The following is a 16,176-nucleotide window of genomic DNA, read 5'->3' on the forward strand; positions in this document are numbered from 1 at the left end:
CTACTATGAACTATTCATACACTCTGTCAAATTCATTGATTGTGTTGTTAATGTGTTTTAATTTGTGTATAATGATTCATTCTGTACACCAGGCCTATTCAACTAGCGGCCCGAGGGCCGGATACGGCCCGTTTGAGTTTAACTATGGCCCGCAAGACTGCCTGCAAATCAGTATAGCTTGGTAAGAAAAAATAAAACTGACAGACACGCCTCTTTTATACATTGAGACATCTAACCCAGAGCCATTGAGTTTCACTGTTGCCTCAACCAAACCTGTATGGTTACATCTTTATGTTACGCACCCGTGTTGGTTGCCGGTGTTACACCCCTACTGGTTTTCAAACCTACTGGTTTCCATACGCGCGTTGTGTTCTCTTAACATCTGCAGCGGGGCTCTGTCTCACTCACCAGATTCGTCACACATTCACAAACATATTGCTGGAGATCTTCAAGCCACCGTTCATATCCATTTCGGCGATTACGATTGTATGAGTGAGCAGTGCATCACAGCCACGTAGGAATAAATAAATTTTCGAAAAAATAAAAATAAAAAGATCGCCCGACCTGGTTTCGATCTCTTTCACGCAAAAGGAGTCTGCACTCAAAGACATGCAGTCTGTGCGCTGTGCCACGAGATATTAGTTTCAACCCAAGTAATTTATATATTGATCCATTAAGTCACATTTCTTATGTTTTCATGTGAACAGTTTGGTCGAAGGGATCTGAAACAACTGGTTACCTTGAGCGGATATTTACACTTTGAAACATGTTTATTGTGATGCTTGTTCGCAACACTTTTGCCACACAATACCGACGCATTTTCGTGTGTGACTGTTTACCTGTGGAAATATACATTACTGTTTTTCATTTTTAGCCATTATTTGATCAATATTCTGTGCGGCCCTCACACCCCCCGTGATTTTCTTATTCGGCCCACTTGCTACTGAAGTTGAATAGCCCTGCTGTACACCTTACATCTATTGCACCTGTCCATCCTGGAGAGGGATCCTCTTCTGTTGCTCTCCTGAAGGTTTCTTCCCTTTTTTCCCCCGTGAAGGGTTGTTTGGGAGTTTTTCCTGATCCAAACAGGTTTTGGGACAGGGATGTCTTTATGCACAGATTGTAAAGCACTCTGAGACAAATTTCTAATTTGTTAAAATGGGCTATACAAATAAACTGAATTGAATTTAATTATAGTAGTACACCATCATATATTTACACTAGGATTCCCATAATGCTTCGCAAGGTTAAAACTAACATTTCCGAGTTTTAAGATACAATTATGAGTACAGTGGTTAAAGCCTGTGAAGTGTTAATAGGGTAATTTACTGGGAACATCTCCTGTTAAATCTTGTAGAACTCTGGAAACAGTGTTACACCACAACAAAAATACAACTTAATATTCACTAAGTGTGTATAAAGAGGTCCTAAAAGAAAGGGTGTTTGATAAGCCATAATTAATTATTCATCATGAAACCTGTGGTGCTTACTGCCATGATCTTTCTTGTTAATACCTTGTTTACCTGTAAATATTCTTTGTAAAGTCAGAATGTAAATCCTATAGAGACTGAAAAAGGATGGACTTTATGGAAAAGAACTGATGCCCAGGGGAGTGCCCTTGGATCCTCATACATGACGATCTGAGAGATGGCAATAATAGTGGTAAGAAAAAGACATGTTACAGTATATGGAAAGACGAAGAAAGTTTGTCCCTGCGTACATGGTGTATGACCCGTCCCATGTCGCTACACAACATTGTGTAAGTTGATGGGTGTAATAGTACTATGTGCGGGGTCCTGGTTACAGTTTTAAAAGTTATTGTGCGGTTACGTCTTTTTATGACTTAATCTATGGTTCCTACAACTATTATAGTATTGCAATGGACTGAGGGATGTTAAACTGTTATGTTATAAAGTGATATTGTGTTTGCAGGAAGAAGTTGTTCTAGATAGAAGATTGGTTTTGGCAATTACTGAGTTCAGTAGGTCAGTGAAGGTCTCATGACCTCTGTGTAGCTGTGAAACCCGTCAATCATCCTCGCTACACTCAAAAAAACGATTCAAGCCCTTCTTAGAGGTGACACATTTAAATATTGTTTGATACATTTAAATAAATCAATTACAAAAATAGATATTTATATTTAATGGGTGTAACACAAAATGTATGAATACTTTCATTTATTAGATTTATTTAGGTTAGATATATCAACTCAAAATAAATGTGTTTCATTGGGAACTACCCTTTGCGCATGCACCAGCTGAAAATCAGTTGTTTACATGAGGTGAAGACACTTTCAGGGCTGTACGGTGGTGTAGTGGCTAGCACTGTCACCTCAAGGCCAGAGGGCCGTGGGTTCAATTCCCAGTCGGGGCGTTCCATCTGTGTGGAGTTTGCATATTTTGTTAGTTAGTTTATATTTTGAGTTGGACAAACACAAATTAATTTAATTTAATGAATATCGTTATTTTATTTGAGATGTATTTGATACAAATGAGTTGGACTAACTTAATTACATTTTATTGCACTGATGTGCTAAGTTTGAGTTGGAGCTGCATATAATTATTGGATGGAAAACCTGCCAAAAATTAAATTGAGTTCATCCAATGAGTCATTTCTTTGAGTGGGGGTGAGTGGGACACATGAGCGTACTTGGGATTGGCAGAGCGAGTGAAGTGGGATGTCATTGTTTTGTGTTACTTGTGTGTGAAGCGAGTCAATGACCAGGAGCAGACGGAGTATAATGTTTAACGGTGTTTACTGTTGTTTGGCGTAGGCTACGGCCCATAGTAGCGTGGTACACTCAAAAAAATATTTAAGCCCAAAAGTTAAAATGGATGCATTTCAATTACATGACAATTTTCCATCTATTTTGATCACATAGCTCTAATGTAAAAAATCAAATTTCAATCCATGTTTCTTAATCATGTTCATTCAACATGAATAAATTAGATAACTCAACATTAAATCAATTAAATTGCACTTACTCAGGTATTATGCATAAACCCAATGTATTTGGATTAACCTAATATTTTCAATCCGTTTCTTAATCATGTTCATTCAACATGACTAAATTAGATAACTCAACATTAAATCAATTAAATTGCACTTACTCAGGTCGTATGCATAAACCCAATGTATTTGGTTAGATTACATGAACCTAATATTTTGAAAAAGCCACACATGTCAAATTAAAGTCAAACATTTATTTATTAAACATTTATTAACATCACAACTCTTCAGGTTTTTTTTGCCTCGCCATACCACTTAAATGAACACAATTTGAAAGCTTCTGGAATAAATGGCAGGCCTCAGTGAGGGAATAATATTGACCACCGAACATTAGCACCAGGCATCAGTGAAAGGGAATGATCTTGACCCATGAACAAGATTTGTCTGAATATACCACTATCTAACACAAATAATATTGTTAATGAGCAAATGTCAATACAAATTAAAGTTTGTTTTGGTTCCTTAAGTGGGGAGAGAGAAAAAGACAATCCTCTTTAAGATCTAAAATAAAATGTAAAACAAAACATGAGGCCTTCAGACCTATAAGTGAGTTTACTGGAGCATCTTAATTTTAAGTGCTTGAACCTTAGGAGAAAGATTGTTGCCATCCAAGTTCATCAGCACCTTCTGGAGGAACTCAAATGTGAATTTGAGTCCTTGTGGGTAGCTCATGTTGAGACAGTAAATCAGTCCAAAAAGCATGGAAAATCCAAAAGAAACGCTTCCCAGGTTGCTCAGCAGCTCCACACCCTCGATCACCACTCCGACATGCTCAGGCTCTTCCCCTGCATCAGCACCCTCTTTCCGAACGACATGAAGTCCCATGGTGGCCGACTCCCTGTCCGCTTCTTCCAAGTTGCGGTTCTATGGGCAAGAAACCACAAATTGACCCGAGTACCGCTTAAATACTAAAAAGATTCCAACAAGTAGGATCAGTCGTCAAAGACCAGAGTGAAATAACATCGACTTACCATGTATTCCTTGATGAGAGTTTCATCATCCTCATTGAGGTAGACACAGAGGCTTCTTAGGACACGTTCTCGTCTGGAGTTTATGTCATCACACTGCAATTTAACAGAGAATATCTATGATTACTATCCCATAAAAAACAAGGCAGGTGCCAGGGCAGGTACCAGGGCAGCCAGCAAGAAGAGAAAGACCTGGGAGGCACATGGAGCTGCGGAAGGGGACAGCAGATATCAGGCTTAACCTATTATGAATTACCGACCAACATGCTGGTGAATTTCTCTCAACTCACTATTAAGGCCGACTTGTCTTTTGTGCAGAAGAACTGAAAGAGGACTGTTGGAGTGCTGTTGTTTCCTGGAGACGGTAACAACACACTGGACTGAGCTTGACTAAGAAGATATCCAACTCTACTTTTGAAGTAAACATCGCCATTTACAAAAACATTCGTTAAATATCATTTTGCGAAGAAATTAGAAGGTAGGACATACATTAGAGCGATTCAACATATTTATGAGACAACAAGGAACCATATAATCAAGGAATTTGGAAAAGAAACAAAAAACTAGTTGTTTTGATTCATGCTCTGTTGGTTACCTTTAAGTGATTGATTATTCTTATTATTTAGATGCCTACCTGTCTTCGAGCAACAAACATATCTCGGCATTTTAACCCCGACTTTGCCTTCCGTGTTCCATGTTTGGACAGGCTCGGCTCTTACAGTGTCAACTACTAAATGGCAAAGTTCATATACCTGAGGCGTCCTCTCCATGATGCGTCTAATCTTCTTTCCAGCAGTCCCGCCTCTCTTGCTGAAGAGCTTGGTTAGGTCAGCTGAGTATCTGTCAAGTTGTGCCATGAACTTGGTTTGTAGAGGCATAGTTGTGATCCGCATGAATTCTGCATTAACCTGAGAAAAGTAACAAAGAAAAAGGCAGCATTGGAGTTATTATAATATATTGCATTAAAAAACCTTTCCATTAATAAGATGCTCAAAGCGCTGTGAGAAAGAGGTTGTGGGGGAAGAGGAAAGTGGGTACACCTTATCACAACTAAGAATGTAAACTATTCATCAGATAATGAATTGAGAACTGAAACATTTTAACTTTTGAATTGTTATATAACTTACTTACTTCGCTCATTGTAAACAGGGCAGGCCATCTGTTTTGGAATTCAGCTACCATTGGCATGTCCTGAACCACTTCCTGTCGCCTGTAGGAGAAGGTCTGATGCATTTTGCCCTTGATCACAGCCTCATTGTTCTTCTTTTTCACCTCGGTCAAGAGGGCAACTCTTTCTTCCTCCAGGCTTGCAGTGGTTGCTCCTTTTGGGAGGCTAGGAAGGAAGTTGACCTCTGCTTTTCGAGGTTTTTTTATGTTTGCAGCTGATTTCCCCTGACCTTTGCGCTTATTCTTGAGTGAGTTAACACTGACTTCAGGGTGTCCAAGACGGCCAAGTTTTGTGCGAAAATTAGCCATCTTGATCTTTAAATAGTGCTTCCATCCCTCATGGCCGGTGCGCGTTCCTCTCTCACTCAAGTACGGGTGGGCTTTTACCAATGCAGCAGCAGCTTCCTCAAGCTGACGATCACTGGCATATGCCGTGTATGTTACAATCTCTTCAACCATTCCTTGAAGAATATCCGATCTGAGTTTTGGCGGAAGGATAAGAAGAGTACCATTTGTGCTGAACTCTGTATTTTCTTGTTGTAGCTGAATTTCAGCAGAATAAGAAAACTTAGGTACACTAAAGACTTCAGGCCAAGAATAGGTCCTTGACTCTGGAGAGGACATGCGTTCAACTGGAGAAGAGGACATGGGAGGAGGGGACATGTGTGCCTCTGCAAGAAAAGATGCCAATTCCCCTGGAGGGGAGGGCTCGAGTGACTCTGGAGGAAGAATGTGTAAAATAATTGTGTCACTGCCACTATTTAATGAGCAGTCTTGGTCTTGGAGGTGAGATTCAATGTCCCAGGGGCTGTTGGCACTACTAACTGGAGTCACAGACATGGATGTCCCCGGAATGCTAGAGATAGAGTCGTCACATGAAAAGAATATCAATTTCAATGTACTTCGGTCTTGAATTTCGCTGGTGGACATCAGATTCATGAACTCGTTTCCAAAGTCCACGTCTTTATACTGGACCCTGAACTGCTCTTTCAGTCCAAATGCAGTCTTTATCTCAAGAAGAAGTTCATCCAAAGATGTTGGTATTCCTGAGGTAAGGGTTAGTTTCCTAGAGTCGTCATCCCCTCCGAAAAGGATCCTCAGGTTGACTGGACATGACATCTTTCTCTCGTTCTAGACAGCAAGGGGGGGGGGGGTGACAGCAGTTAGTAAAGAGCACAACACCATCGCTGCAGGTTCATCTGAATATCGTAAACCAACCTTATATGAGGATGTGCCTTTTCAAGGTAACCATTCGATGTGCTCCTACTGCGTAGTCAGACAGTGGATATGCATCTGTTAGCTGTTCAAGACTGACCAAGGCAACCTCTTTATCAGGAGATACAGTCAACTCAAATGCTCCAAAGTGTTCTCTATACCATGCACACAACTCGCACCACAAAACTCAAACTGTTGTTGACAATGCACATTTGAATGATTTCCGCAAACTCTGGCAGTCCACCAGCTGACCCATGTGCTATTAGCATGCCAACTCTGTAATTGATGCCTCCGCTTGTCACATTTTTAGCAAGATGAACCTCACTGATGTTTGGGTATTTCTGCTTTAGACTTGCCCCTACCTCCTTGTTTAGAACATCCACAGGAAGTGTGGAGACTTTTGTAACGACCAATGTGGACTTCTTAAGACTACGAGAATGGAGATGATAAGCAATCATTTGCTGATGTTTGGCTGCTAGTGTGAGTGCAATGTTCTTGAAACAGTTCGTCTGACGAGCAACTTGTTTGAAGAAGCTATGTTTAGCTTCAAACCTCATGGTCCATTGCCCCACTAAAGGACCAAAACACTGAATCATTTGAGGGTAATGTTCAATATAGTGGTGCTTTGGCCGGAGACGCTCAGGGAAGAGCTCTAGGAACCTGAGTCTGTGGTCTGCAATTTTGCAGTTCAAATATGCAACCGTCTCTTGATTATGAACAGGGGCAACAGAAAGTTCAACTATCTCTCTCAAATCAAGGAGGACAAGCCAGGCTGGCTCAGCCTCTGGTATCAAGTCTCCAATAATGAATGGAAGTAACCTCAATAAATTCCAATTTTCATGAGCATTACCTCCAATGGTCCTCTTGGAGGCATATGTGTGTGGTACAATATGAGGTCTATTCGTTCTATCCCCCCACTTATACGGGAAGTTAAGGATTGCCGTGTTCAGAGAATTGAGAGAGAGATACTTCTTGGAAATGAATACACTTACACAGAGAGCAATCTCAACTGGAACGATGCCCTCAAATAAGTCGTGCACAATGTCAGGAGGGTAGCCACGAGTAACGTGAAAATGAGATAGCTTCTCTGTCAACACACACCCTCTCTTTACTCCGAAACAAAAAGCTGCGTTTTCCTTTGCAGACTTAATGTGTGCCTCATGTATGTCTTTGGTCCGAAGGTCAAAAGAACCAGACTGAACAGATTTAGCCTTAATATCTAATCTATGACCTGTACAAAACCTACAGTAGTACTCACCCGAGAAGCTTTCCACAAAGCCTGCTATCCCGTGGGCCCCTAAGTTATCTGCTATGACAGTCTGGACTGTTCCTTTCACAAAGCACCCAAGTCCTGAAATGAAAACACCATGTTCCTCTAAAGTAATCAAATCTTGTAGAAGGGGCTCAAGAACCTTTTCGTAGCCATATGCCTTAACATCATCACTTTTGCATAAGACTGCTAGATAGATAGAAGAAAGTGCTGAATGAGACCCAGGTGGTAAATTATTCAAAATCCAGTATACACCACAAAGTTTGTGTGTCTTTCTCGACGTGCCTATGGGGTTGCAGACTTCAAAATCGTCAACGTACAAGGATATAGCTATTTTGAAGTCCTCCCCGGAGAAAAAACTGTTTTCCCTGAAATAAAGGCCGTCTCTGATTGACCTATACTGCTGTTCATTCGCTAATCCTGTATTTTGTGTCTTGAGGTTATCAGTAGCACTCTCTAAAATGTCCCTACAATTAAAGAGCTTCTGCAGAGTAGGTAAAATAGGAATATACTGAAAGGTCCTATTTTTGGGGCGATCAAGAATGAACTCAATGGGTTCTACCACATTAAAATGTTCTTTGTAGTACTTCTTGCGCTTAAAAGCTGTAGCCAGAGGACCCTCTTTGCTTATGGCTTTGCCCAAAGGATTTGACTTGCAAACTACTTCAGCAAGCTCTTTAATGATTGACTCATCAATCTGGAGGCTGTGATCTCTAAGAATGTTTGAAATACTGTTATGGGTTACTAGAACAGATGCTGAGTTTAATAAATAGTGCAGTTCCTGAAGTAATTCGTCAATAGCTGTGGCTGGAACGTGCAAAATATTTTCCAGTTTCAATAAAACAGAGGCAATATTCTGTTCTATTGACGTAGTGAGATCTTCAACATTATTGCCATCAGTATCTTCATCTGAATCTACATCTGAATCTAAACCTACATCTGTGTCAGCAGAACAGGATGGACCATCAGCTACAGGACTGTCTGATTCTTGTAACTTAGCTGTGCCAGTGAGAACATCAGATTTAAAATCATTTAAAGTATGGGGATTGTGTTTCCTATTTTTGTGGGAGTGAAATGTACTATAAATGTTAGTTTGAAACATACATCCTTCAAACATACAAGTGACGGTTTCGTGGCTTCGTAAATGTTCATTAATATGACTAAAATAATCTCTCTCATTCAAAAGCTCATGACATGCACATAACTTACAAGAAAATGAGCATTGCTCAACTGACTTTGGAGGTGCTTCAGGACTGTGGGTTCTGTATATGTGACTTAATAACTTGCTATAGGATTTAAATGTGCAAGGACACTTAGTGTACACACAATGATGCCTCTGACTATATTGCCCGTGTTTAAGCTTATAATGTTTTAATATTTCATACCTGCTTGATACTGGTGATATGTCACAAAGTTTACACTCCCACATTCACACAAACCTGCAGGAAAAAAAAAGAAAAAAAGGGGGGAAGAGACAGATTAGCTGATCAATATTTTAGGAGAGAAAAACCAACAAAAAATGCGACTCATACTTACTATAAAGAGGTTGCCCTGGTTTTCAAGTGCTGCAAATCCAAAGAGAGAATGCCTGAATGTCAAATTTGAGGAAAAGTTGGCTATAAGTGACGTTTTCACCTCAGTTACGGTCACTGTAGATGAAAAAAGAAGAAGAAAACAATATATATAAAAACATTATAAACCAAATAATTTAAATAATAAATATACCGTGTTGACGCGCTAAATGTGTGTGGGAGACAGTAAGCCCCTGTCAACAACCACTTAAGTTAAATGTGACCAAAGATAATATATGCCACTCATCATCACGGAGAGAAGCCCCGCCCCCTTTACGGGCGCTGGACTAACGTGTGTGTACGGCTGCCTGCGGCAAGGGCGGATGAAACGTGAATCTCCGGGCGCAGAAATGTGCCCTGGCTAATGACATTGTTTTATTCTGTCACGTGCATGGACTATTCGTCGAATCAGAGACCGGTATCGTTCCCTCAGCCCAGAGAGCGCCACGGAGCTACAAGTTACAAGTTACAAGTCTTTTATTGTCAGATGCACAGAATGACACAGGGTCAGACTGGGCACTGAAATTCTTAGGACAAGGCACCACACAACAACTACCATAGCATAACATAATATAACATAATATAACATAACATGACATACACTCTGTACAAGTACTCTGAACATAATTTACATGTAATAACATATAATAACCTTACTAAATATCCAAGATACATATACAATACAATATGCTAAAACATAAACCAACCTATACATATAATACTAACATATATACATATAACATATCATACACATATGGTAACATATAACAAACTAAACTACAGACAAATGGGAGTAGCAGGTAGTGCAATAATTCTGATAAGTATGTATTTGTCGTGTAAGAGACAGAGTCCTCTCCGAGTGCAAATCTGATCTCCATAAGTGTCTGCTGGTCATATTGAATTAACGACACTGCAACATTAACGTAACAAACTACTAACAGTAACAAAACAAACAAAACGCTAGATAGTTTTGACGGAGCTCTCGTCAGTGCGACCATTGTGCAATACTGGACTACAACGGGCTGAGGGGTCTAAAGAGCTGCAGACAAGTGTAAACGAATCTTGCCGCAGCCATCTAGCTAACAGCATGAAGCTAACGAGCTAACAACATGAAGCTAACCCTGCATCTCTTTCTGACTATTCTGCTCTGAACCTCTTTTATTCTGTAAACCTCTGAAACCCAGCCCCATGTTTCTTAAAGCTGCTCTGAACCTCTCATGCTAATGTTACAGTGTGTTGATAGTTGTTATTGGACAGTGTTGAGCACGCTGTGTTCTTGAAATAAAGCTTTGTTTTTTACAATATTCTACTCAAAACCTCTTTTCTTCTTATTGTTGAGTGATATTTAAACCGCACAATAAATGTCACCAGCCGCCACTGGTTACGGTGCATGTCCAATAGCACAATTCACACGCGACGATCAATGTTAATCCATGGGCATGAATTCCCCCCCGTTTGTGTTCGCAACCACCGCCATTACCAACTCTCGTCAACAACTGTGTAATATGCCATGCTTTGGCAGAGCTCATTGTCGTTAACTAGTGCGAGCCACCTGACGTAAACCATGCCAAAATACTAAGGGCACAAGCCATTGCACAACATAAGCCAAGGGATTTGTGATACTATTGTGAAAGCAATGCATAGCATATTTATGGTGTTTCATGACTATTTTCCCAGCCAGGTTACCCAGCTAGTTAGCTAGCTAAATCATTCGCGCTAGCTAAATCGTTAGCTAGTGCTAGTTACAGTGCTAGATAACTCGCCTTAATGAAAAAAGAAACGCTTATATTTCAGCAAATCTATTCTAACGTTACCCATTAAGCATGTGGACATCTAATAATCGGTTTCTAGTTAACTAAAACGGATAAAAAGCTTACCAAACTCGGTCCTTCCATCAGCACGAGGTCTGTTGCTCTGCTGGTTCTGGGATGAAAGAATGGTGCCCGTGCCTGCCTCAGGTTGATCGAATTAAATCCAGTGAAACAATTAAATAGACTTAATGTGAATAAATCAAATTTCATTTCCGATTGAACTGGTTTATGTTGTATTTAATGTATATGGATGGATATAATATATGATGTATTTACTTTAAACAGGTTTAATTTAAATGTCATGCTTAAAGTTTATTATGGCATTTTTTTGAGTGTATACCGTCCCCGAATAAACAACAACGTCTCGTAGCTTTCCTGACCCTGGGTCGCTACAGTATCATTGAAACTGAATTAACTGGCGTTGCCTCCAACAGAATGTAGGTAATGAAATAAAAGGTCTGTGCTTCTTATTTAGTCTCTTTTATCTGGAGCTGTAATGTTATCTTACCTTTTTTTAAACAGTTCTATAACTTTGACAGACGCAAAATACATTAACTGCCTTGAAACGCAGTTTGATATTTATTTACAAGTTGGCCTAAAACAAAATGATGTTTAGATCCCTACACAATAACAGAATCCAAAATGTGTATACAAATAATCAGACTAGCAGCTTTAACATGTGAACATTAATAACAAAACGCCTGCTGGGATCGTGGAGGCCTACAACGATAATGGCCGCTTCGCTTGTCCACACAAGCATCAAACAAATAGGCACTTGCAGAGACAGTTAATACTCACTACCACAGAGTGTTAGGAGGAGGAGGTGAAGAAAAGCGGGAGGATGGTTGTCTGGCAGAAGAAACGGCAGCGACAGTCTGGGAGCGACAGACACGGGAAACAGCTCTCCGTCGTGGTCCACTTTCCCGATCCGTCTCCTGAATCACATAAATTAGCACCAAGTTCAGATGCTGATTCCTGGCGGTTTTACATGCAGAGCTAAAAATATTATGTTAATAGAGATTAGCAACATCACATTGTTTTCCAATATACCAGTTAATCACAGTATATAAAAACAACAAACAAATAGTCTTTACCTTGGGTAGATCACATACATGCAGTAACTATTCGTCAGCCATTAGTTGGATGTTCACACAATTACCTCTGCTTTGGTCCAAAGCTGTAGCTGTCCCCTATATGATAACAATGCTCTTCCGCGTAGGTCCTGCCCCTCTACCTGATAGTGAAGCTGGATTGGCGGTTGGTCTCAGGACAACCCCACCCACACAAGGGAAAACAATGACTGACAGATCAACAAAACAAATTACAAAACTGGCTACCTCCTGAGGTTTAAATCCTAATTTGTAGACAGGGCTAAATTATTGTATACATTATATTATTATATATTATCTATTTTCTTAAAATATATTATCAGGGCTCCAATAGTATTTGAATTTTTTTAGAATATCTATTCTTTCTGACGGTGTACATGCTTTCGTTCTCTCGTCACAACAAAACTATATGGTGTGACATTGAAATATCGTTTTATCCCAGTGAAAGATTCATAAAAAAAGGTAATGATGACAGGTTCTCGGGTCACGGGTGATTGCTATTCAGACCATGATTGGCTTCCTGTTGATACGCAATGCACATTGGATTTATTGGAAGCTGTGCTTCACATGGGACTAAAGTTGAGAATGTAAAAATACATCCAAACATATAAAGCCAGCACCGTTGTTTCTAATCGACCAGGCTCCCCATCGGCATGTTTCTTTTCACCGCTAAATGATAACAATTATATTAGGGCTGCAACAACGAATCGATAAAATCGATAAAAATCGATTATTAAAATAGTTGGCAACGAATTTCATTTTCGATTCATTGTGTCGCGCGATTATTACGGCGCTCAATAAGTCACGGATTATAAAAAAAGTTGAGTTGAGCGCAGAGCGGCGCAGGGGAAACAAGAGCGGAGCGGAGAGACGGAACGCTGCGTTGTGAGAGCCAATCAGCGCTGAGCTGCTCCTCTGTTGATGAATAATAATAATAATAATAATAATCATTTATTTTATATAGCGCTTCTCAAGGCACCCGAAGTCGCTTTACAGAGTACAGAGTCCAGTAGTCACACACACACACCATCTAATTGGCTGCTGCTGCTGCTCACGTGGCGCTGGATGCGGAAGTCATTCACGTAGTCGGAGACATTCACGGAGCTGTGTGCGCCTCCGGGTGACACCAGGGCGCTACATGTCACGACGTGTGTGGCATTTCCACAAAAGTATAACGTAAAAAACGTGGTTATTTATTCCGTGGCGGATAGCGGAAAATATTTTTCCACAGAGATAAGCCACGACGCCAATCGCTGTGTGAGCGCTACGCTGCGCGTGCAGACTATTAACGGAGCGGAGCAGCGCGTGCGCTCTGATCGCTCTTTTAATGAAGTATCGATACTAAAAATATGCTAAATCACATCGTTTTTAACGTACGGGTACTTTGTTAGTATCGCTACACCGTGCAGCGTGACAGCAGCAGATGTAGCGGACTAACATTCAAGCTAACCTAACTTCCCAAACGCTGTCGACATCTGAACGCTGATTGGCCGAGACGCGACACGTCCCATCAAAGATGTTTTATTGCGAAGAGCACCACTTCACATTTTTTCCGCGTCTCACTGCAATCTCAACGGCAGCGGGCCAGGTGAAAAAAATAATAAATCGGAACGCGTCTCTGATATTGTTCAGGGGGCCGGTCCACATGGGGACCACTGCTCAGGAGAGGAAAGCTGTCAGTCTGTTTGTGACGGTTCATCCACATGCTGACCAGTGAACAGGTTCATCCACATGACCAGTGAATAGGTTCATCACCATGCTGACCAGTGGATCTCCAGGACCTTTCCATGACTTTAAACCAAATTTCCATGATTAAACATTTTGTGTAAACTCTGTCTATACGTGACAAAGAGAAGATGTAGTATTTAAAATAACAATGATAATTCCAAAGCATACCGTATATATACCGTGTAAATTAACATTTGAATAAAACAAATTTGCATTACTTTTCCAAATATTTTGGGATTTTATTTTTTTCAATTACTTTTCTAGGCCTGCTAATAGCCATTTAAAAATTCCATGACTTTTCCAGGTTTTCCATGACCGTACGGACCCTGTTTTGAATAAAGGGTTGAAAATTAAAGTGTTTTTGTTTTTTTATCCGATTAATCGATAAAATAATCAACCGATTAATCGATTATCAAAATAATCGTTAGTTGCAGCCCTAAATTATATCTACATGAAAGGTACTTCAAATGCATGGAGTTTAAGACCAAAGAGACTTCAGGAGGAATCCTTCCCCTTTACAGCCTTCCATCATCAAAGGGACTGAGATGGAGAGGGCTGACAGCTACAGATTCCTTGGAATTGTTAAGTTGTAATACTTATTTTGATTTTGCACATGTACATAGAGGAAGTATTATGCTTTAAATTAATACATATAGAAAGATATTATAATAGGAATATTAGGGAGAATAATATTCTGACTGTATTATGAATGTATTGTTGCGCATTAGGAAAAGACACAGTGCGTTTACATGATGGTATAATTCGAATCTTGCTTTAGTCGGACTATGCTCTCTTTTGGGGGATCTGCTGTTATCCCAATATACATGGCAGTGAGTAATTCGAATCATTGGCCGAAAGCATGTCATATCCGATACGATAGGTGGCGCTGTTTTCATTACAACTCGTGGTGATACAGCCATTTCCGCTTGACCTCTTCACCACTACCAACAACAACATCAACATTTCGAGAAAGATGGCGAACAGAGAGCAAGGCTCCAGGAGGCATCCGAATCAGATGCCCGAACCACCTCAGCTGACTCCTTTCGATGCGAAGGAGTAGTTTATAAGAATAAACATGTATATGAATATCTATTGTCTCATTTGTTTCATTTAAAGTAAACGGTATGCTTTTGAATTCTCATGGTTTAAATACAACATTTTCTAAATGTTTCATGTTTACACCGAGATTTGAGTTTGGTCATGGAAATCTGGTCTAAAGCACGTGTCAAACTCGTGGCCCGCGGGCCACATCTGGCCCGTGAATGAATTATCTTTAGCCCGCATGAGAAAATCTATTTCCTATTAGAGCTGGCCCGCCGGTATATCACACGCACCACAACTACTACTACAAATCCCACAATGCACTGTCCGTGTGTCGGCACGTCAATCCCGGGCCCGCGAATGCGCGCCTTACAGTCTGTATACCACTTCTGTCAACTTTCAACTATCCCTCTACCCAAAAAAAGGCTAAAGGAAAGAAAGGTGGAATTTTAAAACAGGAGTTCTCAAGACAGGTGGGAGGCACAGTATATGTTCGCGGATGTAAATGGCAAAGCTGTGTGTCTTCTGTGCAGAGACAGTACGGCTGTAATGAAAGAATAAGGGCGCGATCACATCAGACGCAACTTTTAAAACCGCAACCTCCTCCAAAAACGCCCTTGGTAAAAATGTGCCGGGCAAAACAGCGCGTTGGAGTCGTGTTTCGATTTAGGATTATAAAGCTCTGCGTAATTTATTACCGCTAATATGAGTGTCTCATCGGGAAAACAGAAAGGAAAGCCCGTCTCCTGCTTGATCCTATTGGCTGCCTTGGCCGAGTGTGACATTGATGAACTTTTAAGCGTGCCTAAAAACGCTAGAAAAACGTACCGCACACCATTTGAAAGGCATTCACATGCCGATTTGCCGATTTTGAAGCCCAAAAAAGCAGGTTTGAACTGCTCAGTAATCTATTTGCAGCTAAAGTGGAAAACGCACCATCAAACCTCCAAATGGAGCTGATTAAGCTCTATTATGGTGTATCAAACTAGAGGTCCCGTGCTCGATGTAAACTGAGAATCTGAATGCGATAGATACGTTTAACAATATTTAATGGCAAGAAGTCTAAGCAGTAAATTAAAGCTACGATCGTAGGGCCGACGGTTTACGGCCAGGTCATAAACAGGTAATAAAACAGGTCATAAAATAGCCGGGTCAAACGTCATGATCCCGCGACCAATATTACTGGTCTGTGTGATGAAAGTTTCCTTTCACAATAAAGGTCCCACATGTTACTCTCCTGCTTCAAGCACCGTCACGGACTTCAACCGGCTTCCAACTCATGTGTCA

At 40.5% G+C, this 16,176-nt stretch overlaps 1 protein-coding gene across 3 annotated transcripts; it reads right to left on the reverse strand.

Moving 5' to 3' along the window:
• Window positions 1-3,188: 3,188 nt before the first annotated feature.
• LOC130210843 (uncharacterized) lies at window positions 3,189-11,110 on the reverse strand. Of its 3 annotated transcripts, none has more exons than XM_056441333.1 (4): window positions 11,078-11,110; window positions 4,730-4,885; window positions 3,981-4,073; window positions 3,189-3,873 (listed from the first exon to the last, which is right to left on the reverse strand). In XM_056441333.1, the coding sequence occupies exons 1-4, from the start codon at window positions 11,093-11,095 to the stop codon at window positions 3,562-3,564; spliced, it is 579 nt and encodes a 192-aa protein (XP_056297308.1). In that variant the 5' UTR covers window positions 11,096-11,110; the 3' UTR covers window positions 3,189-3,561. The 3 variants fall into 3 exon arrangements, with proteins under 3 accessions (XP_056297308.1, XP_056297307.1, XP_056297309.1); XM_056441332.1 differs by lacking the exon at window positions 11,078-11,110 and adding an exon at window positions 5,109-5,373; XM_056441334.1 differs by lacking the exon at window positions 11,078-11,110 and adding an exon at window positions 5,105-5,373.
• Window positions 11,111-16,176: the final 5,066 nt, after the last annotated feature.

This window comes from Pseudoliparis swirei, chromosome 20 (genome assembly GCF_029220125.1).
Source record: "Pseudoliparis swirei isolate HS2019 ecotype Mariana Trench chromosome 20, NWPU_hadal_v1, whole genome shotgun sequence".
In the NCBI taxonomy this organism is placed as follows: Eukaryota; Metazoa; Chordata; class Actinopteri; order Perciformes; family Liparidae; genus Pseudoliparis; species Pseudoliparis swirei.